The 24675-nt window shown below is 50.2% G+C and overlaps 1 protein-coding gene across 1 annotated transcript in view; it reads left to right on the top strand.

The window, feature by feature from the left end:
- The first annotated feature begins 829 nt into the window (after positions 1-829).
- Positions 830-24675, top strand: part of RAB6B (RAB6B, member RAS oncogene family) — a 69005-nt gene continuing 45159 nt past the window's right edge. Inside the window, exon 1 of the mRNA XM_017872423.1 lies at positions 830-1331. Coding sequence (XP_017727912.1) covers positions 1262-1331 — 70 coding nt within the window. The 5' untranslated portion in view covers positions 830-1261. The remainder of the gene's footprint in view (positions 1332-24675) is intronic.

The raw sequence follows: 24675 nt of genomic DNA, 5'->3' as shown, positions 1-24675 counted from the left end.
TGCTCTCACCCACTCACAGCTTGGTCTGCGTGCCTCGGATGGACCAGGCGAGTAGAGGCCAAGGAGAGAGGTCGCCCACGTGTCCTCAGATAGCTCATTGTCCAGATACACCTAATTGCCAGGGTGGGGAGTGGCGTTGTCAGCCTGGCGACCCCAGGATCAAGAAACGCAGGGCACTGTACTGTCCTGGAGATAGTGGCACTGGCATTCAGAGTGTTACCTACCGTTCCTTCTCTCCCATGGGGCAGGTTATGATTTAGCATAAAATTATCCAAATGAGCAGCTGGTTTGAGGTAGGCGCGCCCTATATTGGCAGCTCCTCTCTCGCTGGCCAGGTCTGTGGGTACCCACAGACCCCACAAGAGGCCGCCCAAATAAACGGTCTAGGCATCGAGAGGGGAGGGCGGGCTAGAAGCCACACGGGGCAAGAGTCAAGCCCCATCTGCGCCGAGTACGCCACGTTTCCCTAGGTCTGCCCGCCCTGAAGCGCCTCGCCACACCCTGGCTCTCCCCCACCTTCGTTCCTTTCCGCCCTGTCGGACGACTGCGCTGTGCATCGGTGTCTCGCGAGGTGGAGGAAGGGACTGGCATCTAGGTTTAAAAGACCAGAAACAAATGTCCCCTGACAATTTCGTGTCATTTTCTGGATTCGAAAGAGGGGTAGAGTGGGGAAGACAGACGCAGCGGGGCAGTGAGAGACGGTCCGACCCGGGGGCCTCTCAGGGGTACAGCGAGGAGGTTCTCTCTTGCCCGGGTGCGGGCTCGGGTGGGCGGTCGCACGGCCCCCAGCCCCGCAGCGCCGCGGGCCCCGCATGACATCAGAGGTTGGGGAGCGCGCAGAGCGCAGGCGCCGGCGGAGGAGGGAGGCGGGAGGGGGCCGACTGGCGCGGCTCTAGAGAGCGCTCCTCCGCCCCGCGCGCCGTCCCTGCGCCCCACTCCGCCCGCGCCTCTCTCCCAGCGCCGCGCCTCGGGCGTAAAGAGCGCGCCCCTCGCACCGCAGCCAGTGCTGCCCGCAGCAGCCCAGCCCCAGCCTTCCCCCGCCTACTCCTCCCTCTCCTCCTCCGCCGCCGCCGCCGCCGCCGCCGCCGGACACGCAGCCGCAGGCCGGGGCCGGGACGCAGCTGGGGAGTCAGGGACGCGCGCAGCCAGCCCTTCCCCCTCCGGCTCCCGCACCACCGGCCGCCTCCCCTCGCCCTCCTCCTCTCCCCTCCCTGCTCCTTCGCTTTTTCCTCCTCCTCTCCCGGCCCCGGCTGCCAGCACCATGTCCGCAGGGGGAGATTTTGGGAATCCACTGAGAAAATTCAAGTTGGTGTTCCTGGGGGAGCAGAGCGGTAAGTACCCGGTTTAATCTCTTGGCTTGTTGCCGAGTCGACCCCCGCCGCCCAAGCGCCCACCCCATTGGGACCACCGGCCGCGGCTCGGAAAGGCCCCTCCGTGCCAGGATAGAGGAGAGGGACAGGGATGGGGAGGTCGGGGCCGGCTCGGGCGGGGTCGGACTGGGGAGGGGCCAAGGGTGAGGACGGAGGAGGTGCTGGCGCCCGGGGTGGAGGTGAGGGTGGGGGGCCCGGGGTGCGGGTGCAGGTGCGGCGCCGCAGGGGCTCGGAGGGCGGCGGCTGGCTCCGCCGCGCGGACCAGGGCGTGAAGGACCCGGGCTCGCTGGCTAGCTCACACTGCGGCACCGGCTGCGGGCGACCGCGCAGGTGGCTGGGTGCTGCCGGGGGTGGGGAGAGCGACGGGCGCCCCCCTTGGAGAACGAAGCGAAACTGGGGTCTGGCCGAGCCCCACTCCGCTGCACTGGAGGGGGGTTCCCTGCGGACCCTGCCGGTAGCCATGCGAAAGGGCACGTCCAGGCGCTGGGACAAATAGCCATCAGGGGAGAAAAGACCGGCACCTGTCTCTGCTCGAAAGAGCGAGTGCAGGCCATGAGGGAACGGGGCGCCTACCTCCCCTATCTCACGTCCGACTGGGCACAGAAGGTTCTAGACCCGGTGCCCTTCGCCGGCGCTCGTTAGCCTCCTTGCTGCTCAGGGGTCTGGGCAATGACAGTGAAGGCTACCCCAACTCGAGGCGATTTGGGGAATGATACAGGGGCACCTCACACCAAGAGGCTGTGAAGTCTGGCTCTGGGCAGAGAAAGGCCCAGGCGACACGCCCTGCCTTGCTTCCCAGCACTCCTCCTGAGAGCCTCGGTGGATTCTTCCCACCCCCACCTCCCAGCTCACCGCCCTTCTTGGGGGAGGGGAGGTCACTGTGGCAGCCGGCCAGAGCTGGGGGAGGGGGAGACTGCTTCTCCGCTGCCTTGCTCCCTCCCCAGGAAAACATCTCTGAAAACCAGCTTGGTCCCGAGGCGGGAAGCCCAGATTGAAGAGCAGGGACCCCTCTGCCACCTGTAGGAAGGAGTGGCTTTCGGAGCATCCTTCCAGAGGCCTCTCGAATGGGGCTGCAGGGAGACAAACTGAGCTTTGGTCAGCTCTGCTCTGGGAGAAGGCTGTCCTTGCCGGGCAGGACCCCAGAAGGCTGTCCTTGTCGGGCAGGACCCCAGCTCTGGCTCTGCAGACCCTCTCTGACAAGGGGGTCCAAAAGAAAGGCAACTGTGGGAGGACTGGGTGGGCCAGGAACAGTGCTACTGTGCTGTGTGTAGATGAGGGTTATGGAGGTCATGTGACTGGCCCCTGTCTGCTGATGCTCATTGCCTGAGATGGATGGTTCAGAGAAGGACGTTAGAAGGTAGTGTCCAGGCCCAATATGGAGATGGGTTTGGGGGCCAGGCTGGGTGTTTCAGAAGATCCTCTCAGCCAGCCAGCATTTGCCTTGGATTCTGATTGCCTGTTTTAGTAGATCCCAGTTTCATGGAGCTGACCATTCCCTGTGTCTGGAAGGGATTTTGGTGGTATTCACATCCCAGTGCTAGTCTCACCGGGCCTGGAGTCCTGGGAGATAACCTGCGGGGATCAGGCAGCCTGGGAGTTGAATTCTTAGTTGTGTTGCCTTTAGTAAAATTTGAGGCCTCTCTGTGACTCACTTTCTGTCTCTGAAAAATGGTTGCTTGAAGACAATTCTCTTACTTCTTCATGTTTCCTTAGTGCCTCTCAAAGTGCCTGGACCCTGGTAGGTTCTCAACAAACATTTGTTTATTCTAAGTCTGCAAAAGCTTTAGAAAGGACTAGGAGTTTGGTGAATAAAGTGTCTCTGGTGAGTTTGAGGGAACATCTGGGCTCCCTCAGAATTCCTCATGAACAGAGACCCCTGCTGGGCTCCACAGACCCCCTTTGCTCCCAGAACCACGGAAATGATAGCTGAAGTCTAAGAAATGAACCCACCACCTCTCCCACATGTTCAAATGGGAAGTCTGAGCCCCAGGGAACAGGGAGGCCTTGCCCAGAGTCCCAGAGTCCCATTGTGAGTTGCTAATACTTCTGGGCTGGAGCCTCACCTCTCGTTTCCAGTCCAATATTTTTCACTAGTGTGTCATTGTGAAGTAAGTTGACCTTGAATATGGGAAGCCAACAACTGGGGAGCCTCCCCAAGAGGGAGTAAGGGTTGCTTCTGTACGGCCAGGCTTATAGCTGGGGCCTGTGACTGGTAGGAATGAGTAGTTGGTCAGAAGCAGGGTTATGGGCCCTGGGAACATGGTCATTAGAGAGTCACTGCTGTCAGTGAGATGGGCTAGTGGCCACCCTGGTGCCTTCTGTCAGGGAGTCCCAAGGCCCTGAAAAGCCTGTTCCACTTTGTTGCATCGTTAGTGGGTTGTTTTAGGTTTTACAGAGCTTTTGAGTTAGGTAGGGGACATGTGCGTCTCTAAGCCTTATGGGATGGGGAGTCACCTCCACAGCCACTTCTTCTACCTTGCCTGCACAGTTTTGCATCTGTTGGTCATTTGTGCCAGCATTCTCTGCAGCCTATGCAGTGGAGAGAGCCTCCTGAGGGCTGGCCCTCATGCTGGCCGTGGCTCTTTTTATATGACCTCGGAGGTCCTTTACCTTCTGTACATGGGGGACTTGGGCCCGCTGAGCTCAGTGGAGTCTTTCAGAGCAGCATGGGCTTGCCGATATGAGCCGAGTCCCCTGGAGATGGGCCAGGGGAAGGAGCTGGAGGGATGTGGCTTTATCTTATTTCCTGTGCCTAGCATAATGATGGCTTTTCTCTAGGCTGGTGGGCAACAGCAATGGATTTCCAAGAAGAGTGGTGTGCATGGACCAGGGTGTGGAGCACACTCTGGGCCAGATAATCCTGGGTGGACATCAGGTCTTTAAAGATACAGGGAACTGGTTTAAATGGGAGGCCCTTGAGAAGCCACTCTGGAGGAAATACCTCAAGCCAGTGAGAGAGCCCCCCTCCTGGCAGCTGTCCCCCTGGCCCGTGGAATATAGGCTGGGATTGTGGGAACGGTGCTCTGGATCCAGGGTGAGAGATTTCCTTGTGGCAGGGAGGCTGTGCAGTCCCACTGGTGCCAAATGGTTCTCTGGGCCACTGGATATGCCCTTCTGCTGATGGCAGTGGTAGGAGACATGGGGGGTGACATACATCAGTCCCAACTGGGGCATTTGATGGCGTCCGAGAAGACAAGAAGGAGCAGGTGTTTGAGGAAGGAGAGTGGGCCTGTGGGACCTACATCTTCCTCCTAAGCTGTAATGGCATTCTGTCGGCTTTTAGGCCTCACTCGGTACATCTCAGTGTGTGTGGTGGGAAGGGAGGGTCAGGGATGTGTCTGCTGTGCACTGTCTTCTGACCTCCCCTTCCCCAAGACTCTTCCAGCGAAAGCAGAAGGATTGGATGGAGATGCAGAAGCTCTGTCTGCTTTGCTAGCTGAGGCCAGCAGGCCAGTTTCTCACTCTGACCAGCCACCTGCCTGCCCTGCCCCTGGCATTGTGCTTCTGGAGGTGCTGTCCATGTTGAGCATAATGTGAATAGCATTCCTTGGAGCTGTGCAATGAAGCGACCCTGCAGGCAGCTGCCTTTTTGTTGTTCTGTTGTTTAGTCATTTGTTCATGTATCTTTCCCTCCTGCTCCTTCTCTCTTCTGTCCTCCCTCCGTTATCTGTCTATTTATTTATTCTTTGAGCGTATTCCTGCCCTCCTGGAACTTCTAGTCTGCTGGGAACACAGACATTTGTGGATATAATTATAGTAAAGGTCTATGAGAGTCATGATGAGAGAAGAACAGCTGCTACTGGGGCCTAGAGCAGGGGCACCTGACCCGCCTCTGAGGGCTGATGTCAGAGGCAGCTTCTGTAGGCTACCAAGGGATGCTTCTATAGGCAGTAGGCTGCTACTACTTCGTCTTTGGGCTGTGTGTAGAAAGTAGGTCTTGGAACGAGCCCACCCTACCCCAAGGGCCTTGCCTGTTCTGTTCTGCTTTGTAGAAAGTACATGAGGTGGAGGTTCAGGAGGACAAAGGTGACTCTCAGGTATCTGGCTTGCTGGTACCGAGTAGGGGCTGTCCCTGCACTTTCAGCCCATTCCTCTGTGGTTAAGGGTTGATGATCATTCAGTGGCCCCCACTGCCTGGAAGGCTTACTCCTCTGCCCACAGCCTGACCCATCCTGACTCCTGCCCTCCCACTGGCCACACCATGGAACATCTGCCCTCCTGCAGGGAGCCCTTCATCGGCCTGGTAGATGTGCCAGCAGCCCCTCCTAGCAAGTTTCCTCCTCCCAGCAATTTCCAGACTTACCCGCTCTTAGGTGCTCATTTCCACTCCTGCTCCCCGGGCTACCAGCTCGCCTGGCCACACATTGTGGCATAGCTTTGGTTTTCTCTGAACATCGCTTAAATACAATCATATGCTTCACCATGACCTGTCTTCTGTTGTCTCTGTTAGCTAAGGATTTTAAAATGTTAACTTTTTCAGGTACAAAAACCGTAATTGAATTTTAAGTGTCTTCTGAGGACTATGTCTTAGTCATCATTTCACCCCTCCCCACCTGCAGGTGGTTTGTGCTTATTAAATCTCTTGATTTGAAAATGATGAGATTATGCTCGCTGTGTGAGATTTGCTGATGGCCCATCAGTAGATTAAAAGTGAAGGAAGTTGAGGTGGCTTTGAAATAGGATTCCTATTTCACATTCCTGACACCTGCTGCTTTTCAAGCCAGATTTTTTAACCAGCAATATCTAAGAATCTTTTCTGAAGGATTGAATCATTTAACGTTTTTTTTTTTTTTTTTTTTTTTTTTGAGATGGAGTCTTGCTCTGTGGCCCAGGCTGGAGTGCAGTGGTGCAGTCTCGGCTTGCTGCAACCTCTACCTCCTGGGTTCAAGCGATTCTTGTGCCTCAGCCTCCCAAGTAGCTGGGATGCAGACCCACGCCAATATGCCCGGCTAATTTTTGTATATTTAGTAAAGATGGGGTTTCACTATGTTGGTCAGGCTGGTCTTGAACTTTTGACCTCAAGTGATCTGCCCACCTTAGCCTCCCAGAGTGCTGGGTTTACAGGTGTGAGCCACAGCACCCAGCTGGATCATTTAACCTTGGTCATGCCCAACTCACAGTTCATCTCAAAAAACCTGGAGTTCTTGGGGGCACTTCCTCATTCCTAGTGTCTGAAAAAATGCATGAGAACAACCAGACCACCAGAGGTGGAAAGGGACACACCAGACCTCAGCTTGCCAGAGCTCACTTTGAGATCTGGAAGAAATCACCCTGTTGCCCTGATCCTTAGCTTCCTTCTCTTGATTTCTCTCCTCCCAATTTTTCTCCTTTCCTCAGTGGCTGGCATAAGAAGGGGCAGCGTTGTGGATATGGGATATAGACCCAGAACCTTTGCTTTTTTATTTGTTTAAAGAGATGTGTGTGAGTAGAGAGTCACACAGACACCAGGATGAGAATTAACCTGGACTTGGTAGAAGAGGAAGGTGGCGCCTTTAATTTGATGATACATAGCAAGAGAACTTACCAGTAAAGAGAGAAACTTAGAATGTGTTCTGGCTGCGTAGATGTAATAATAATTACTGTCTTTTGCATGATCTGATTATCATTATCATTTGCAGCCCCCAGATTATAATGAATCACACTAAATTATAACAAAATAAGGCTGGGCGTGGTGGCTCACACCTGTAATCCCAGCACTTTGGGAGACCGAGGTGGCAAGGTGGGCAGATCACTTGAGGTCAGAAGTTCCAGACCAGCCTGGCCAACATGGTGAAATCCTGTCTCTACTAAGAAATACAAACATTAGCCGGGCATGGTGATGCATGCCTATAATACCAGCTACTTGAGAGGCTGAGGCAGGAGAATCGCTTGAACCTGGGAGGCGGAGGTTTCAGTGAGCCTAGATGGCACCACTGCAATCCACCCTGGGCAACAGAGCAAAACTCCATCTCAAAATAAATATATATATATATACATATACATATATATATATATAAAACAAAACAACCTTATTGCCCTTTTGTTCCTGATTCTATCCCTAAAATCAGTCTACGAATATTTATCTTTTTTTTTTTTTTGAGATGGAGTCTCGCTCTGTCACCCAGGCTGGAGTGCAGTGGCCGGATCTCAGCTCACTGCAAGCTCCGCCTCCCGGGTTTACGCCATTCTCCTGCCTCAGCCTCCCGAGTAGCTGGGACTACAGGCACCTGCCACCTCCCGACTAGTTTTTTGTATTTTTTTTTTTTTTAGTAGAGACGGGGTTTCACCGTGTTAGCCAGGATGGTCTCAATCTCTTGACCTTGTGATCCGCCCGTCTCGGCCTCCCAAAGTGCTGGGATTACAGGCTTGAGCCACCGTGCCCGGCCGAATATTTATCTTTATAGGTGTTGCCCCAACATTGCAAACTCACCGGGGACATGCCCAAGGGTAGTAACATTTGTATCCCATCCAGGCTGCAGATTTCCCCTGTCCTCCCCACCCATGTCGTCCATTGTTGCCAAATGCATTCGCCATTGAATGTGTAGGGCTGTCTGGTTTCAGTGTGGATAATTTTGGGAAATTATTGGACAGAACCACTGGGGAAGGTAAGAGAAGGCTAGGTAGAACAGCAGAATTCGTAAACATTCAGGGTGGACTACTAGGAAAGCTGCCGGGCATTTTCTCTGCGTCTGCCATCCTTTTCCATTTGTCACCACAGGGAAGAGAAGCCGGGGGAGCTCTGGTTGAGGTTGCCAGGGAGAAGTACCAGACACGCCCTGAGATGGACAGCTTTTGTTAGGGCGGAAAGAGAGGCTGCCAGGAAATGGGGCTCCAAGCAGGGCCTGGGGACTGGAAGCCCCTGGGAACTTGGAATGGCAGGCCAGTCTTTGTTTCCTAGAACAAGGGAAGGAAAATATGAAGACTCACAACTCCTAAGGACTCCTAGGATGTTCTTTACCATATCTTGGGGCTTGAGATTTCAAAATTGTTTTCATTATTTTCGTAACTTTTGCCCTAAACAAAGTAAGATCTTTTTTAAAAATATTGACTGATATACGTAACTTAGCGTTTTAATAAAGTGGTTTATTTTTAGTAGAAAAACTTATTCTGATCTCTTGGTAACAAGGCCAGAGGGAGCCCAGGTGACCAGATCACACGCTCTGGGCCAGCCATCACCTGTCCCAAGGGGCTGACATACCTAAGGGACAGGCCCAAGTCCTGAGGAGGCAGATGATACCTCACCCCTGAGGGCAGAATAGAGCTTTCAGAGCAAAGGTTACTTCCAGGAAATGCATAAAAAGAATGGCAGCCCGTGTCCTTCCTCATGTGAGTTCACTCACGTGGCATTTATTGAACATCCTCTATGCCGGAGGCTCCACACAGGGCACTTTTTATCTTCCCAACCACCCTGTGATGGATATGAGATCATCCCTGTTTTGTGGGTCAGGAGGCAGAGGCTCAGAGAGAGCTGGCCCTGCCGAAGGACTATGAGTGTGGCAGAATTAGAATTCAGACCTAGGTCACTGTGAGAAACACAGTGGACTGTCGGACCTCTTGCCTAAAAGGCAGGCTCTGGCCCAGGACTGGAGTGGAGGAGACAGAAGAACACTGAGGTCTTCTGGACACGAGGTCTGCTGTGCATGACTTGTGGGGAGTGTTTGTGCGAAGCTCTTTGCTAAAGAGGAACCTGCGGGGCCCTGAGCAGGGAGGAGGGAAGCAGGGTCTCTGTGTGGGAGCTGCTGGAGCTGGTCTTGCACAGCAGGCACCCTGTTCTTCCATGGAATGAACTGTTTATTTGGGGTGCTTTGAAGGGAGTTGATAGAGCCTATGGGGGCAGCTAAATCCCCCCCAAGTCAGCCCTCAGCCCACTGCCATGGTTCTAGCTGAGAACTAATTACTAACCAGGGAAGAACCAATTAAACTAAACGGCTGGTTCCCACCTACTCTGGGGTAACCCTTTCCTGGCCACATCCTCCTTCCTGGCTTGGAGATACTAGGGCCCTGGAGACCCTGATTCTATCCCCGGTCTGCCACTGGCTGGCCGTATGTTGGATAAGCCCCAGCCCATCTCTGGCTTTTTCTGTGTATCCCCTCAAGGCTACAGGGCTGGGTGACCCCTTGGGCCAATGGAGCTCTAACTCTGGTTCCGCAATTCAGTGCCAGCTCTGAGTATGAGGCCAAGCCAATAACACTCCCAGCCTGGAGACAAGCATGCTGCTGGTAAGTGGGGCTGCAGGAGTGAGGTGTGGGATCAGGGGCTCTGCCGACTGTTGCCCCCAGAACTGCACTGGGTCCCACATGCAGGATCCTCTCCAACCTACCACCTCCTCTCCTGGGAGGCATTCCTGGCCCACCTACACCTTAGTGCAACCCTCCCTGGGGGCACAATGTGGGGGAGGGGCACGCTGACTCCCCTCTCCTGATGATGTGCTTGGCTCTGGTTGCCAAGCAACAGGGATGGGGCTGTCCTGCACTTCTGCTTCCAGGAGGTGTTTCTTCCACACAGAGGGGAACCATGATGAGGACGACAAGGCAGGTCACGCATCCCAGGTGCTCCTAGCCCAGGGGCACCCCTTTCCACAGCCTGGTGGTAGGGGTAAGCTGGGAGGGCAGGGAAAGGGCAGAGCCAAGAGGGGTATATGGTGTCCCCAGCAGACCAAGGAGGGCTTGGAGACCCGGCTGCAGCTCCCACTCCCACCCCATCACCGTAATGGTCCTCCTGCATCCTGGGCTTCCACCTCAGCCCACCCCTCTGCTGAATGGATGGTGTTGGTATGCAATGGCACCACCTGTGCTCATTTTCCTCACCTGTGCAGGAGGGTGATCATTACCTAGTTGGGATTCCAGGAAGATCAAGTGCATCTATACATGGCATGTGATTAAAGCTCACATGATAAACACTCAGCTCGTTGTTAATGAAATAGTAACAGCAATCTCCATCTCCTCCCTCCTTGCAGAAGTAGGGTGCAAACTTTTGAGAATTATTGATCATTTCTATATTGTGAACTGTGGGGTCCACATCCTCATGATCTGGCAGGAAGAGCTGCTCATCCCGTTTTATAAAGAAAGCGAAGGTCTGCCAGGTGAAGGCTTTTACACAGATGGAAGGACCCTTCGACTCCCTGGCCAGTGTTTTCCCCAGCTCCCCATCCCTGCTCAGAGACAGGCTGGCAAAAAGTGGGACAGACTCACCATGCCTGCTCGTCTGGGACCACCAAAGCTGCTCAGGGGAAGAGCACCTCATCTTCACAGCTCTGTTACTTCCCCTAAGGAGCTCAGCCAGGGTGTACTATAAGGGCAGAGGCTTTGCAGCATTGGAGTTATATGCCTTCAGGCATGTGAGATAGGCAGTAGTCGGCCCACAATAAGCAGGCAACAAATCTCAGCCAGTGTTAGGATTAATATTACATACACAAGCAAGGCTATGGGTGTGATGTGCTTGGAGGAGTCAGGGAAGGCTTTCCGGAGGAGGTTTTGCATAGTGAGCAGGAACTCACCAGCAAACAAGGGGAGGCATTGAGGGCAGAGGGCCTGGCTGTGCCCAGGCAGTGAAAAGCTTGGGGCTTCTGGGGAATCGGGTGTGGTTCAGGGTGGTGGGATTCTGGTGCAGGTGGGGAAATAGTGGTGGGAGGAGGGGTTGAGCCTAGAGGAGTCATTAGGGTCAGGCCCTGGAGGACCTCCCTGCAGGCAGTGGGGATCCACTGGGGAGTTTTGACCCAGAGGGACGTGCCCATGGATTAGAAGGTGAAGGCAGAATGTGGTCTGATTGGAGGCAGCAGATCCAGGTGGCTGAACTGGGTCAGAACAGAAACATTCCGAGGATGGAATTTATAGAGAGGGCTTGTAAACCTAAGCTTCCTTCCAGTTCTGAAGCTCAGCTCTACTGCAGATGTGTATTTTCTTGATTCTTTCTCTTAGAGTGAGGCCTCAGGAACAATGAAGGATTGTAAGGGAGGGACTATTGTCTCTCTCTGCAAGGCCATACTGTACCCAGATGGACCAAAGCTAGCCCATTTAAACTCCCCTGTCCATCCTATCTCCACAGTGCCCTGGGTTCCCTGACAGCTCTGGCCTTCCATGGGTGTTCTGCGGGACTGTTGGCAGCCCCTCTGGACTCCTCCCCTTCTGCTACCTGCTCAGGTTGGATGTGGCACATGACTAGAAACTGGCCACGGGGTGTGTGAGCCCCCCATCCTCTGGTCATTGGATGTATGAGCCCCCCTATCCTCTAGCCGTTGGATGTGTGAGCCCCTGTCCTCTGGTCATTGGATGTATGAGCCCCCCTATCCTCTGGCCGTTGGATGTGTGAACCCCCCGTCCTCTGGCCGTTGGGTGTGTGAGCCCCCCGTCCTCTGGCCGTTGGGTGTGTGAGCCCCCGTCCTCTGGTCATTGGTGTGTGAATCCCCCATCCTCTGGTCATTGGTGTGTGAGCCCCCCGTCCTGTGGTCATTGGGATATGTGAGCCGCCTGTCCTCTGGTTATTGGGATATGTGAGCCCCCCCGTCCTCTGGTTATTGGGGTGTGTGAGCCCCCCGTCCTCTGGTTATTGGGATATGTGAGCCGCCTGTCCTCTGGTTATTGGGATATGTGAGCCCCCCCGTCCTCTGGTTATTGGGGTGTGTGAGCCCCCGTCCTCTGGTTATTGGGATATGTGAACCCCCCTGTCCTTTGGGCACTGGGTATGTGAGTCCTCCATTCTCTGTCATTAGGCGTGTTTGTGCCCTGTCCTCTGGGCACTGGGTGTGTGAGCCCCCCCATCCTCTGGTCATTAGTTATATGAGCCCCCCTGGCCCTGTTATGCAGCCTCCTGTCCCTCCCTGTCTCACTGGACTTCTCTTCTAGTGGACACTCGATCACTTCCTTTGCTTTCTTAGATATTTTCCCCTATGCCTGTCTGCTGGATTTCATCACCCCAGCAAGCTCCAGAGTCCCCTAGGACTTGAGAGAGAGCAGCATTGTAGAGGGGAGTGCCCCTTTCCATGCCTTGGAGAACAGAGATCCATCTTAAGCTGGCTGCACAAAAAGCTACGGCTGAAAGCCGGGGGGCCAGAGTGGAGGCAGGGACTGCCGTTTTGAACCCTCCCCTAACCCAGAGAGGGCAGCCTGTTCAGGCCAATTGGTACAGCCCCTTGCTCACGGGTCAGCTCGTGATCTACTAAGGCTTGAAACCCCACCTTCCAAAGGCCTGATGACTTTTGCTCCCTGCCCTTCCTGTGCTTCTACACAGGCATTGCCCATTGGAGGTGACTGAGCACCACCTGGGTATTCCTTTGCCATTGTAGCTGGTGCATGGAGTTATCCTAATTTTGCAGCATCAATGATTACAGCATTTTTCAGTCACCACCCTTGGCCTCTTTGAGCAGTGCCAGGTTGTCTATGAGTTCACAGTGGGTAAAGAGAGCTGCCCCCTCATCTTGGTGCTCAGCAGAGGTGGCTCTTCTGCCTGAAGCAGCTGGCCCAGAGAAAAACTGGTTTGGAAAGCTGGGCCACAAACAACTCAGCCAACTTTGACCTGTTCCACCCTCCTCTGGTCCCTCCATTTCCCCCAACCCTGGAGCAGGCAGGAGGAGGACCATTCTGGCTCAGGATTGGAGAGCAGCAACTTTGGCCTGTGCACCAGAAACAAGTCCCTAGAGATAAGGAAAACCTTTCTCTCTGGGAGTGGCTGTGCTAATTCTGAGAAAGGTAGAGAAAATGTTCTCTTCTGACCCTGTTTGTGAGTGGGGGAATAAACACTGCATACACTAAACAGTAAGTGAGGCACTTAGAACACATTTCTTGTTTCTTTCCCCTGTCTAGTAAAGGGGGAGGGCTAACAGGGCAAACAGGGGAAGCAAGGGGCACTGGAGAAGAGAGATCTACAGAAGTGCTGAGACCAAAGGGAGAGGCTCACAGACACTGCTTCCTACCAGACCCAGACGGGGGCTTGTTGTTTATGCACAGGGCCCTTGGGAGCCAGGGTAGGTCAAGCTCCAGGGGGGGTGCTGTCCATCCCAGGATTCTGACCAAATTTAATTAAAGGCTGGAGGTTCCCGTGGAGCCACTGATGAGTATGGGGGCACAGGACAATGTGACCAGTTCTGTGTTTGCGTGGAGAACAAGATGAGGAGCTCCAGCACAGCAAAGCAGGAGGAATGAAAAGAGAGAATGGCTCTTACCTTGCCTTGGAGGTTGAGGGAGGGTTTTTTCCCAGCACACTGCCTCTGTGCTGCCAACATTGGCTTTGAGGAAAAGACTGAGCTTTGTCTCTTCCTCCCCAAGGCTGTCTGGCTCTGCCCCACCCTGCCCAGGGTCTGGAAACAGACCCTGAAGTTCCCAGACTGTCTCTGGGCTGCTGCGAGTAGAGTCAGGGCTTGGCACTGGGTAATCTTCATCTGGTTCTGCACTTCTCAGAACAGAGAAAACCTCCAAGGGTGTCCTTAGGGGGAGAAATCACTCCCAAATTTTCTTAGGGATATTAACAAATCCTACTTGTAGCACCAGGATCTGGAAATTCTCCCCTGATTCTGATTCATTAAATGCCCCCTCCGTCCCCTACATTCAACCCAAACACTGCGGGCTGCTGCCCAGGTTAGAAGTGAACTGGAGACCTGAAGAGGTACCTAGCCTAGCCGCCTGACCCTGGCTCTCACCCATCTTTATCAGAAGAGGATAGCATCCCAGATGTTGGGCCAGAAGAACTCAGCTCCTCTCCTGCCTCTCTCATGTAGCAAGAAGTCCAGTCTCAGCTGGAGGTGTGGTCTGGGCAGCTGTGTCTGCTGGTCCTTCCACCTCTGCCTGGGGGAGGGCTGGGTGCAATGTGGGAGAACTGGATGGAGCAGCATGCAAATGCCCAGTGAAGTACACAGGCAGGACTCAGCCTCTGCCCCGGCCAGCTAGGAGCGCTTTAGTTTTAAGGCAGAGACCGGTGAGGTTTTCTTCCAGGTGATTAGCCAAGTTTGCCACAGTAGGAGAAAAGGCAGAGGTGTAGTAAAGAGTAAAGGCTGCATCTCTTAGGAACCTGACTGTGAGATGGTGTGGTAGACACAACCTAAGGTGACCCCAGGTGAGTCACACCGTTGCATAGGCTCCTTTCCTGAGTGCGGATGGAATTTGTGACTTGCTTGTAGCAAATACAGTGTGGCAAAGGTGATGGGTGGCGTTCCTTTCATCAGTTTATGTGGCAAAGGTTCAAAGGTGATGGGATAGTCCCTCTCATGATTATGTTTCTTTATGAGACTCCTTTTGCTGGCCTTGAAGTAAGCAGCTGTGCTGGGAGAGGGCCTGTGAGGGGGTCATGTGGCAGGGGATGTGGGTGGCCTTCAGGAAATAAGAGCAGCCCCTGGGAGAAAGTCCTATAACCACAAGGAACCAAATTCTGTCAACAAGCACCCAAGCTTGAAAAATGACTCCCTGATCCAGAAAGAAATGTAGCCCAGCTGACACCTTGATTACATCCTTGTTACATGCTGAGCAGAGGACCCAGTTAAGGCATGTTCAGACTCCTGACCCATGGAAACTGTGACATAATAAATGTATTAATATATTGTTTTAAGCCGCTGAATTGCTGGTATTTGCGAATACAGATAACTAATACAGATGGGATGAAGATTTTAGAGGAAGGTGACACCTGAGATGGTCTCATTTTACACGTAAGGAATTGGAGTGTCCAGGAGGAGCTGAGACTTGTCCCAGGTTAAGTAGCCAGCCTGGTCCAACCCATGAAACACTCACTGGGGTCAGGCCTTGGTTCTTGATCTGCTATTGTTCTTTCTTCCCGTTCTGTCTTTGTGTTTTGAGTAAACCCTCCTTCTTTCTAGGCCTCATATTTTTCCTCTGTGGCATGCAGGGCCAGACCAGACATTCTGTAGGCCCTTCTTGTCATGACCTGGTTTTCTGGGGCTACTCTGATCATCTGTGATCCTTCTAGAAGCTGGGCTTCCAGGCTTTAGTATGGTTCACTCTCTGCTGCTCCTTGGCACTTCCCATGTTGTATGTTTCCATTTGGGCCTCATGACATGGGGACACATTGGTAAGCCTTCTGGGCTCAGATTGGTGGCAAAAGCAGGAGTAAGAAGAGCAGTCTCTGAGGTCTGTGCACCAGAAGAGATAGCATCTGGCCCTGACCCTGGTGCTATGTGATCCTGGGCAAGCGGCCCCTCTTCTGTGGCCACTCTTTGCATCTCCTCTGACAAGATCAGCTACAGTCTCCTCTATGGCTCATCTGTGGTGCTGCTTTTGAGAAAGGCTAACCTTAGGGACCGAGAGCTTGCAGCATGGGGATGGGTGAGCCTGGCCACCATCTCCTTGCCCTGGTGCCCAAGCATCCAAGTCCAGGGGGGGCATATGTGGACATTGACATAGCTCCCCTTGATCCATCCCCCAGCCTGGCCCTCTGGTGACCCTGATGCCTGACCAGCAGTCTGTGTCCATAAGGGCTAGAGACACAGTGGGCCTCCTGGCCTGCTGGGTGGTCCTGTGCCTACTCCCAGGCCCAGGGTCCTTGGGATCTAAAGTGCATTTTCCACCCCAGAGTCAGTGGTTTTCATCTCTAAACTTCACTGGAAAGGCCATCCCTACTCTGGAATCAATGCTGAGCAGGTGACATTGAGTCCTTCTAGGGACAGGAGGAGGGTTCTTTCTGTTGACTGAATGAGGAGGTCTAGAAATTCACTCTGCCCCTTGTGCTGCCCTCACCACCTGGCTTGGCCGGGGCAGGGGCTGGGCCTGTGCCCTCCTCCTTGGCAAAGCAGAAAGGTTGAACAGCAGTGAGCAGGCTGTGTGAGGGTGTATGGAAGGACAGGAAGAGAAGCTGGGGCTGCAGAAGTGCAGGGACAGCGCCCTATGTTCATGGAGACCACAGGACCCCCTGGGTTAGCAGGTCAGCACTACAGCTGCCAAGGCCAAGAGTTCCTCTGAGAAGGGGACGGGCGTCTGGTATGATGCCTTGCCTACATCAGCCTGCAGTCTGGAGTCCTCCTTCCACTTGCCTGAGCAAGCTTAGTCTCATGGCCAGGCCACAGCTGTGTCTTAGGTCCAGGTGGAGAGATCCTGCTCCATTTTGAAGCTGCCAAGGGTATGTGAGAAGGCTCAGCAAGGCAGAGAGGACTCAGAACATGAGTGGGCTAACCACAGAGGTATGCAGTCTATACAAGCTGTTTGGTCAAATCTCAGGTGGTTTTCAAGTAACCCTGAAGGTATTGCCCTTGACTGTCAGTCCTCATAGCTAAGACACCAGGGAAACTAGAGTTCCTACCCACACCAGGGCCTTTGGTGCCTGCTGAGTTGAGCAAGTACACATGTGTATATATGTATACTTGCATTCTTCTCTGTGCATGTGCACACGTGGTGGTTACATGAACCCCAGCCACTGAATTGATTGATCCAGGCTTTCTCTATCTCCTGGCCTGTGATTAGAGGGACACATAGCAGTTCTGCAGTGCCCAGCTAGTCCTGGTCTTTCGTGAATCCTGAGTTGATGCCAAGTACAGTTATATTCCAGTTCCTTAGGAAAATTTCATGCTGACCAGAATGTTTAATCAGTCAGAATAAGCCATTTTCTGAATGTGCCAGGAATCTAAGAAACAGGGATGTGTGCACGTAATTAAAATAATTACCATTTTTTCTTTAACTTTTTATTTTGACTCACTTTTAGGATTGTACAGAGACTTTACATATGCCTTTCACCCAGATACCCTGAATTTTAACTTGTTACTGCTTTCATAGAATTCATAACAATTCTGTGAGATAGGCATTTTTATCCTTACTGGATGTATGAAGAAAGCGGAGCCTCAGAGAGAATAGGAACTAACCCAAGATCACACAAGAAATGAGTGGCAGAGCCAGGATTAAAACCTAGGTCAGTCAGACTTTAGTGCACATGCTGACCACATGTGATCTAAGTGTGAAAGTGCAGGTATACTGCTCCTTCTGCCCAAAGAGCTTTCTTTCTTGTATTATTGATGTGTTAGCAGTGAATTGTCTCAACGTATGCCTTTATTTCACCTTCATTTCTGAACGATTTTTGCTAGGTATAGAATTCTATGTTGACAGTGTTTTTCTTTTAGTATTTCAAAGGTGGCACTTCATTTTCTCCCAGTGTGTGTAGCGTCTGACAGGGTAACAGATATTTCTCTATGTTTTCTTAGGTCTGTGATCTAATATATTGCTGCTAATTTTGTTTAAATAGTCAATTATCCTTTAAAGAGACTCAAATAATAAGAGAAAGATCTTACATACCCATGTAGTGACCATTTCCTGCATTCATCATTCCATTGTATAAAACCGCATTTCCATCTGGTTTCATTTCACTTCTTCCTGAAGTACTTTCTTTAACATTTCTTGTTGTGAGTGTCTGCTGGTGATGAATTCTGTCAGCTTTTGTATGTTTGAAAAAGTCTTTATCTCACCTTTGCTTTCGAAAGATGTTGTCCCTGGACATAGAATTCTAGGTTAGCAGGTTTTTTCTTTCAGTACTTTATAGATATTGCACCATTGTCTTCTTGCTTGCATTGCTTCTGAGGAGAAATCTACTGTCCTTTTTATGTTTGTTTCTCTGTACGTAATGTGTCTTTTTTTCTCTGACTACTTTTATGATTTTTTTCTGTATCACTGATTATGCAATTTGACTATGATGTGCCTTGCTCTAGTTTCCTTTATGTTTCCTGTGCTTGGGTTTTTTGAATCCGTGGATGTCTAGTTTGCTTTAATTTTGGAGTATTTTCAGTCATTTCTTCAAATATTTTTTCTGTCACTGCCTCTGCCTTCATCCTTTGAAGACTCCAATTACATGGATGTTAGACCACTTGACATTATCATAGAGCTTACTAGTGTTCTGATCATTTATTTTCATTCTTTTTTCACCATGTTTCGCTTCAGGTAATTTTTATTACTGTCTTCAGGTTCATTGATCTTTTCTTCTGCAACATCTAATCTGTCTAATCATGTCAGCCAGTAGTTGTTACCTCTGGAAGTTTGATTTGTGTCTTTGAAAATCTATTTTTTCCCCTGTGTAACTTCTTAAACATACTATACTATATGTTATTATACTAAGATATAGTATATAACATATATGCTATATATAACTAAGTTATATATAATATATAGTAACTAAGTTGTATATAATATATATTATATAACAGTTATATATAAGAACTATTTCTTAATATCTTTGCTAATTATAACATCTCTGTCAGTTTAGGGTTGGTTTCAGTTGATTGTTTTTTCTCCTCTTTGTGAGTCTGTTTTCTTTTTTACATGCCTGATAATTTTTTATTGGATACCAGACATTGTGATTTTGCCATGTTGTGTGTGGATAGTTTTTCTATTCCCATAAATATTCTTAAGATTTGCTAGCTGTGGCCAGAGTAGGGCTCAGTATATGGCTAGTTATTACCCACTATGAGGCCCTGCCCTTCTGAGAACTCTCCCCAGCATCCCGTGAATGATGAGACTTTCTGCTCTGGCTGCTGGGAATGAGCACTGTCTCCAGCCTGGTGTGGATGCCAAGCACTGTTTCCTCTAGTCCATTTGGGCAGTCTTTCCCCAGTCTCAAGTAGTTTCCTCATACACATTTGCTGATCAGTGCTCAGCTGAAGGCTTGAGGGAAACCCTTTGCAGGTCTCCGCAATTCCCTTTCTGCACCTCCCTCCTCTCTGGTATTCCATCTTCTGAACTCTAGCTGCTGTGTTTTCTCTGAGCCTCAGCCCTATCCTCTCAACCTAGGGTGTCCACTGGGTTTCATCTGGGTCCCCACTCCCTGTGCTGTGGCCTGAAATGTTCTGAGGGCAGTAATCTGTGGGGCTCCCCTCCTTTGTTTCGTGTATCTCAGGGGTTATCATTGCCTAATATCCAATGACTTGAAAATTGTTGCCGGGCGCGGTGGCTCAAGCCTGTAATCCCAGCACTTTGGGAGGCCGAGGCGGGCGGATCACGAGGTCAGGAGATCGAGACCATCCTGGCTAACACGGTGAAACCCCGTCTCTACTAAAAAATACAAATAAACTAGCCAGGCGAGGTGGCAGGTGCCTGTAGTCCCAGCTACTTGGGAGGCTGAGGCAGGAGAATGGCGTAAACCCGGGAGGCGGAGCTTGCAGCGAGCTGAGATCCGGCCACCACACTCCAGCCTGGGCGACAGAGCAGGACTCCATCTCAAAAAAAAAAATTGTTGTTTCATATATCTTGTCTGTCTTTTGGTCGTTTCAGGTTAGAGGCTAAATCTGGTCTGTGTTACTCCATTTTGACCAGAGCTAAAGTCTTGGGACTTTTGTTTTTTTGTGTATTCATTTGTTTGTAGGGAACATCAGTCTGGGCAGGCAGTGTTGTGTGGTCTGGTTTATCAGCCTTGATTTTCATCTGGGATTTTCATCCAGTTGATTGTATAAATGTGTAGACTTCCCCTTTAAGTGGCAACAAAATTTCTGCACTCTAAACTCTTTTTGAGAACTTTCTGCTGCCCAGCTCTTATAAAAAGCTCAATATTGGCAATTGATGGAATTTAATCTCCTGAACACTGTGAATCTTACTGTTGGTCGTACTTCTTTTTTTCTCCTTTGACTGCCAGAGAGCTTAGACAGTTTCTTAGTCTAACTTCAATAATTAGGGAAGATTTTTCAAGATTTTTTTTTGTAAGCAAATTTTTGGTCTAGCTTTCTCTTTTTAGCTTATGTAACTTTTGCCTTATATTTTATCTCTCCTGGCATTTGTAGTTGTGAATAAGTGAGAGAAGCTCTCTCTATCCAGCAGATTTGAGCAAACAGTGAATGTATTAGAGGAATGATTGGGAAGTTCATAGAATCCGTGGGAAGGTCAGAGATCTGAGCTTGGAGCAGCAGCCCGAGTCATATAGAACTGGTCCAGGGGAAGACACAGCTCCTATGATGGGTTCTGGCAGGTGCCATTGTTGAAACGCACATCATGGCTGCCCCTGAATTTAGAATCCAGAGGGAATTCTCTGTCTCACCAGATTCATATCAGTTGAATCTGGTAGTCTTGCGTGAACATCTGTTGGGAGAAGGCTCAGTTATGTGCCTACAAAATAGCTGCAAAGGAGGCTTCTACACTGGGGAGAATGGTTTTGGACCTCCCCAAACACAGTAGGGATATTCAGAGGGACTGGGAGGCTATTCATTGTTTTGATATATAGCTACTTTATTCTGATACTATTTTAAATAATTATGTTTTCAAATCTTATTTTCATGAGTCATAAGTACAAGTACTCCTTGTGCACAGTAGTCGCATTCCGGATAGCACTGCCTCTCCCTCCACACCCGTGCATTCGGTTCGCCTCTGCCTGATTTTGAAGCTGGGGTTGACTCTTGGCTACAACATTTCTTAGGGTAAGGTAATGGGATGCACTAGGGACAATCCATTTCCCTACCTGCTACAGTCAAGTCTACTGTGAGGACTAATGACGTGAGCAGCGTACCCCAAGTCATTAGTCCTCACAGTAGACTTGACTGTAGCAGGTAGGGAAATGGATTGTCCCTAGTGCCCTGAGCGTCTGCTTCAGGCCGGGGGACAAGAGGAAATCTCAAGTCAGGTATGGACTCTCAGTTTAGAAGCCCCAGGACAGGGATGATTTGCAGTGTCCTGAGAGCTCATGAGGCCCTGCAGGAGGATGGAAGGACTGAGGCCAAGACTGGTGTGCAGGCTGGGCCTAGGGGCTTTAGAAAGTGAAGAAGAAAAGCTGGAAATTTCAAGTATACGTTATTATTAATTGGAGTCACCGTGCCATATAGTGGGTCTCCAGAACTTACTTCTCTTATAACTGCAAATTTGTACCCTTTAATCAGCATTTCCCCACCTCTGACCCCTGGTAACCACCCTTCTACCCTCTGTTTGTATGAGTTCTACTTTTTTAGTTTCCACATATAAGTGAGATCATGCAGTATTTGTCTTTCTGTGTCTTGTCGAGTAGATCTTAGGTATTCTTATCACACACACACACACAAGCATGTAATTATGTGAAGCAATTAATATGTTAATTAGCTTGATTGTGGTAATCATTTCACAATGTATATATAGTCATGTGCTGCATAGCAGTGTTTTGGTTAATGACAGACCACATATATGAAGGTTGTCCCATAAGATTATAATGGAGCTCAAAAATTCCTATTTTTGCCTATTCCTATTCCAAAGATTGCCTATGCTATACTCTATGTTGTTATTTTAGAGTGTACACCTTCTACTTGTTTTTTTTGAAAAAGGTAACTATAAAACAGCCTCAGGCAGGTCCTTCAGGAGGAATTCCAGAAAGCAGTATTGTTATCACAGGAAATGACAGTGCCATGTGTGTTACTGCCCCTGAAGACCTTCTGGTGGGAGACGTGGAGGTGGAAGACGGCGATGTTGGTGATCCCGACCCCATGTAGGCCTAGGCTAATGTGTATGCTTGTCTCTTAGTTTTTAACAAAAAAGTTTAAAAAGTAAAAAAAAAAATTTAATAGACAAGAACATATAGAATAAGGATACAAAGAAATAATTTTTGTATAGCTGTACAATGTATATATTTTAAGCTGTTATTACAAAGAGTCAAAATGTTAAAACAAATTAAAAAGTTTATAAAGTAAAAAAAGTTGTAGTGAGCTAAGTTTAATTTAGTCTTAAAGAAAAAAATTATTAAATAGATTTAGTGTAGCCTAAATATCCAGTATTTATAAAGTCTATTGTCATGTAATGTCATAGGCCTTCACATTTACTAACCACTCACTGACTTGCTCACCCAGAACAGCTTCCAGTCCTGTGGCTGTATTCATGTTTTATGTTTTATACCGTACTTTTACTGTACCTTTGCTGTTTAGATATGTTTGGATACGCAAATACCACTGAATTACAATTGTCTACAGTGCTCACTGCGATAATGTGCTGTGTAGGTTTGCAGCCTAGAAGCAGTAGGGTACCATTATAGCCTAGATGTGTAGTAGGCTGGACCATCTAGGTTTGGGAAGCATACTTTATGATGTTTGCACTACGGCAGAATCACCTGATGATGCATTTCTCAGAACTTATCGCTGTCATTAAGCAAAACATGACTATAGATAGATAGATAGATACATAGATAGATGACCCTTGAACACGATGGGTTTGAACTATGCATATCCACTTAAAGGTAGATATTGTTCAATAAAATTGATACCAGTGTGCCTTCCTGTTCTGCCTCCCTGTCCACCTCTTTCACCTCTTCTCTGCCATTTTTGAGACAGCAAGACCAACCCTTTCCCTTCCTCCTTCTCTTCAGCCTATTCAACGTAAAGACGACAAAGATGACCTTTATGATGATCCACTTTCACTTAACGAACAGTAAATCTATTTTCTCTTCCCTGTGATTTTCATAACCTTTTCTCTAGCTTGTTTTATTATAAGAATATATAATACGTATAACACATAGCTTATTTTATTATAAGAATAGAGTATATAATACATACAACACACAAAATACCTGTTAATCAACGTTTATGTTATCAGGAAGGCTTTGGTCACCAGTAGCCTATTATAATAGTTAAGTTTTGGGGGACTCAAAAGTCATATGAGGATTTTTGACTGTGCAGGGTATCAGTGCCCAGACTCTTGCCTTCTTCAAGGGTCAACTCTATATATATTAAAACATCACATTTTACACCTTGAATATATACATTTTTTGTTTGTTGATTGTACCTCAATAAACCTTGGGGTGGAGGCAGAAAGAGAGGAAGCTAGAGAGAAAAGAAGAAAACCAAAGATGATAGCACCTTGTGCAGGGCAGGAGAGGGGGCTGAGCCCTCCTCTGTGGCAGCCAGGGCTTTGGTCGGGTACCTGAGGATGGGGCCTCTCCCAGCCCAGCTGTGCTGGCAGCATGTTTCTCTGGAATTTGCCTCTTTGTGTTAAAGGTGGAGCCTCTGGGGGAAAAAAGCAGGAGGAGGTCCAGGGTGTTGGTATAGGAAGGAAAACTGAGAGTAAATCTTCCATTCTCCAGCCAGTCACCATGTGGAGCCCCAGCAGACCATCATGTCCCCGGCAACCACAGAGCTGCTGAAGGTGTTCAGGAGCTGGAGGACCAGCCATCCTGGGAACACTCCTGTCTAGAATCTTAGCTTACCTGATCACAAGGGACTTTTATTTTGGCTTTCCTTTTTCTGCCCTTGTCCATGTACTGTTATGTGGATGGGATCCTTTAGGATGTACTTGCCCTGTTCCTTCTTGCTGTGATGGGCAGGCTTACTGGGCCCCCTGAGCTTGGATAGAGGATAAGGGTTGGGTGCAGGATAGTGAGACGGGGCACTCAGTGGAGAAGTGAGAGGGTCAGGCATCAGTCCGCCTCCTCGCTGGTGCAGGAGAAGGGCCTGGGCCAGACCAGCCTGTGCCACTGTCTGGCTGACCTCTCCCTCCCTTATTTCGACTCCTCCCTCCCCTCTACCCTCCCCTTTCCGTCTTCTCTGGATCCCTGGGTGAGGCCCAGGCGGCTGAGCGTCCTCTAGCAGAGGGAATTAACACACTTAATTAAAGTGTCCAATGAAGAGCTTTGCATATTTCTTAATTACCATCTGAGTCTTTTGGGGGATGGTTTGAAATGGGGTTTTTCACGTGTTTCCTCATTTAGCCTACGGTGAGCCAGCCAGCCCCTCAGGGCTCTAGTGGGAGCTGCCAAAGATGCATGCCCAGTTTGGGGCTGCCTTTTGGAGCCCAGTGTGGCAGGGTGGGCTGTGGAGCGGGGAGCCTGGCTCACAAGCTTACCCGCCTTTGAGGAAGAATGGTGCTACACTTTCTATTTGGTGAAAACAGAGCCAAAGGAAACAAGGTTGACAGATATAGCTGGTGTCTCTAACTGTTTTGCTTGTCACCACAGGGCCTGGGGGCCGCACCTCACAGTCAGGCCAGGAATGGTAGACTATGAGCAGAGGTTACAGGGATGGTGGAGGCCTCCCCACAAGGGCCCTGTGCAGCAGGGATGTGAGTAGCCTGGCCTCTTTCCCAGCTGCAGGACAAGAGCCAAGTCCCTCTGCAGGTCCTTCTCAGCATTTATACCAGCAATTCCCACTTCTGTTCTAGAAACTGAGCTGATGGGATGACTGAGTCAGCCAGGTCTCTGCTAGGACTGGGTTACTGGTCTGCACAATGAGGAAGCAGATTTGCCTTTTCAGCGCTGAGGACCACCTTCTGGCAGCTGCAGACATTATCTGAAATGGGCCTGGCTGCTGGGGTCTGGGGGCGAGGGATGCAGAGGTTCTTTCCCTGGCATAAGGACTATTTTCCTGAAAACACAGGCATCTGAGAACACAGGCATCTGAGAGGTGGGCAGCCCACCAAGGTGGCCTAGAAATGGCAGTGAGTTATGCCACATCTGTCCTGCCTGCCATCTCCTCCCAGAACT

Source organism: Rhinopithecus bieti, unplaced genomic scaffold (genome assembly GCF_001698545.2).
Source record: "Rhinopithecus bieti isolate Rb0 unplaced genomic scaffold, ASM169854v2 scaffold_7308, whole genome shotgun sequence".
NCBI lineage: Eukaryota > Metazoa > Chordata > Mammalia > Primates > Cercopithecidae > Rhinopithecus > Rhinopithecus bieti.
The sequence above is the reverse complement of the archived record's forward strand: the minus strand, read 5'-3'. Positions and strand labels throughout refer to the sequence as shown.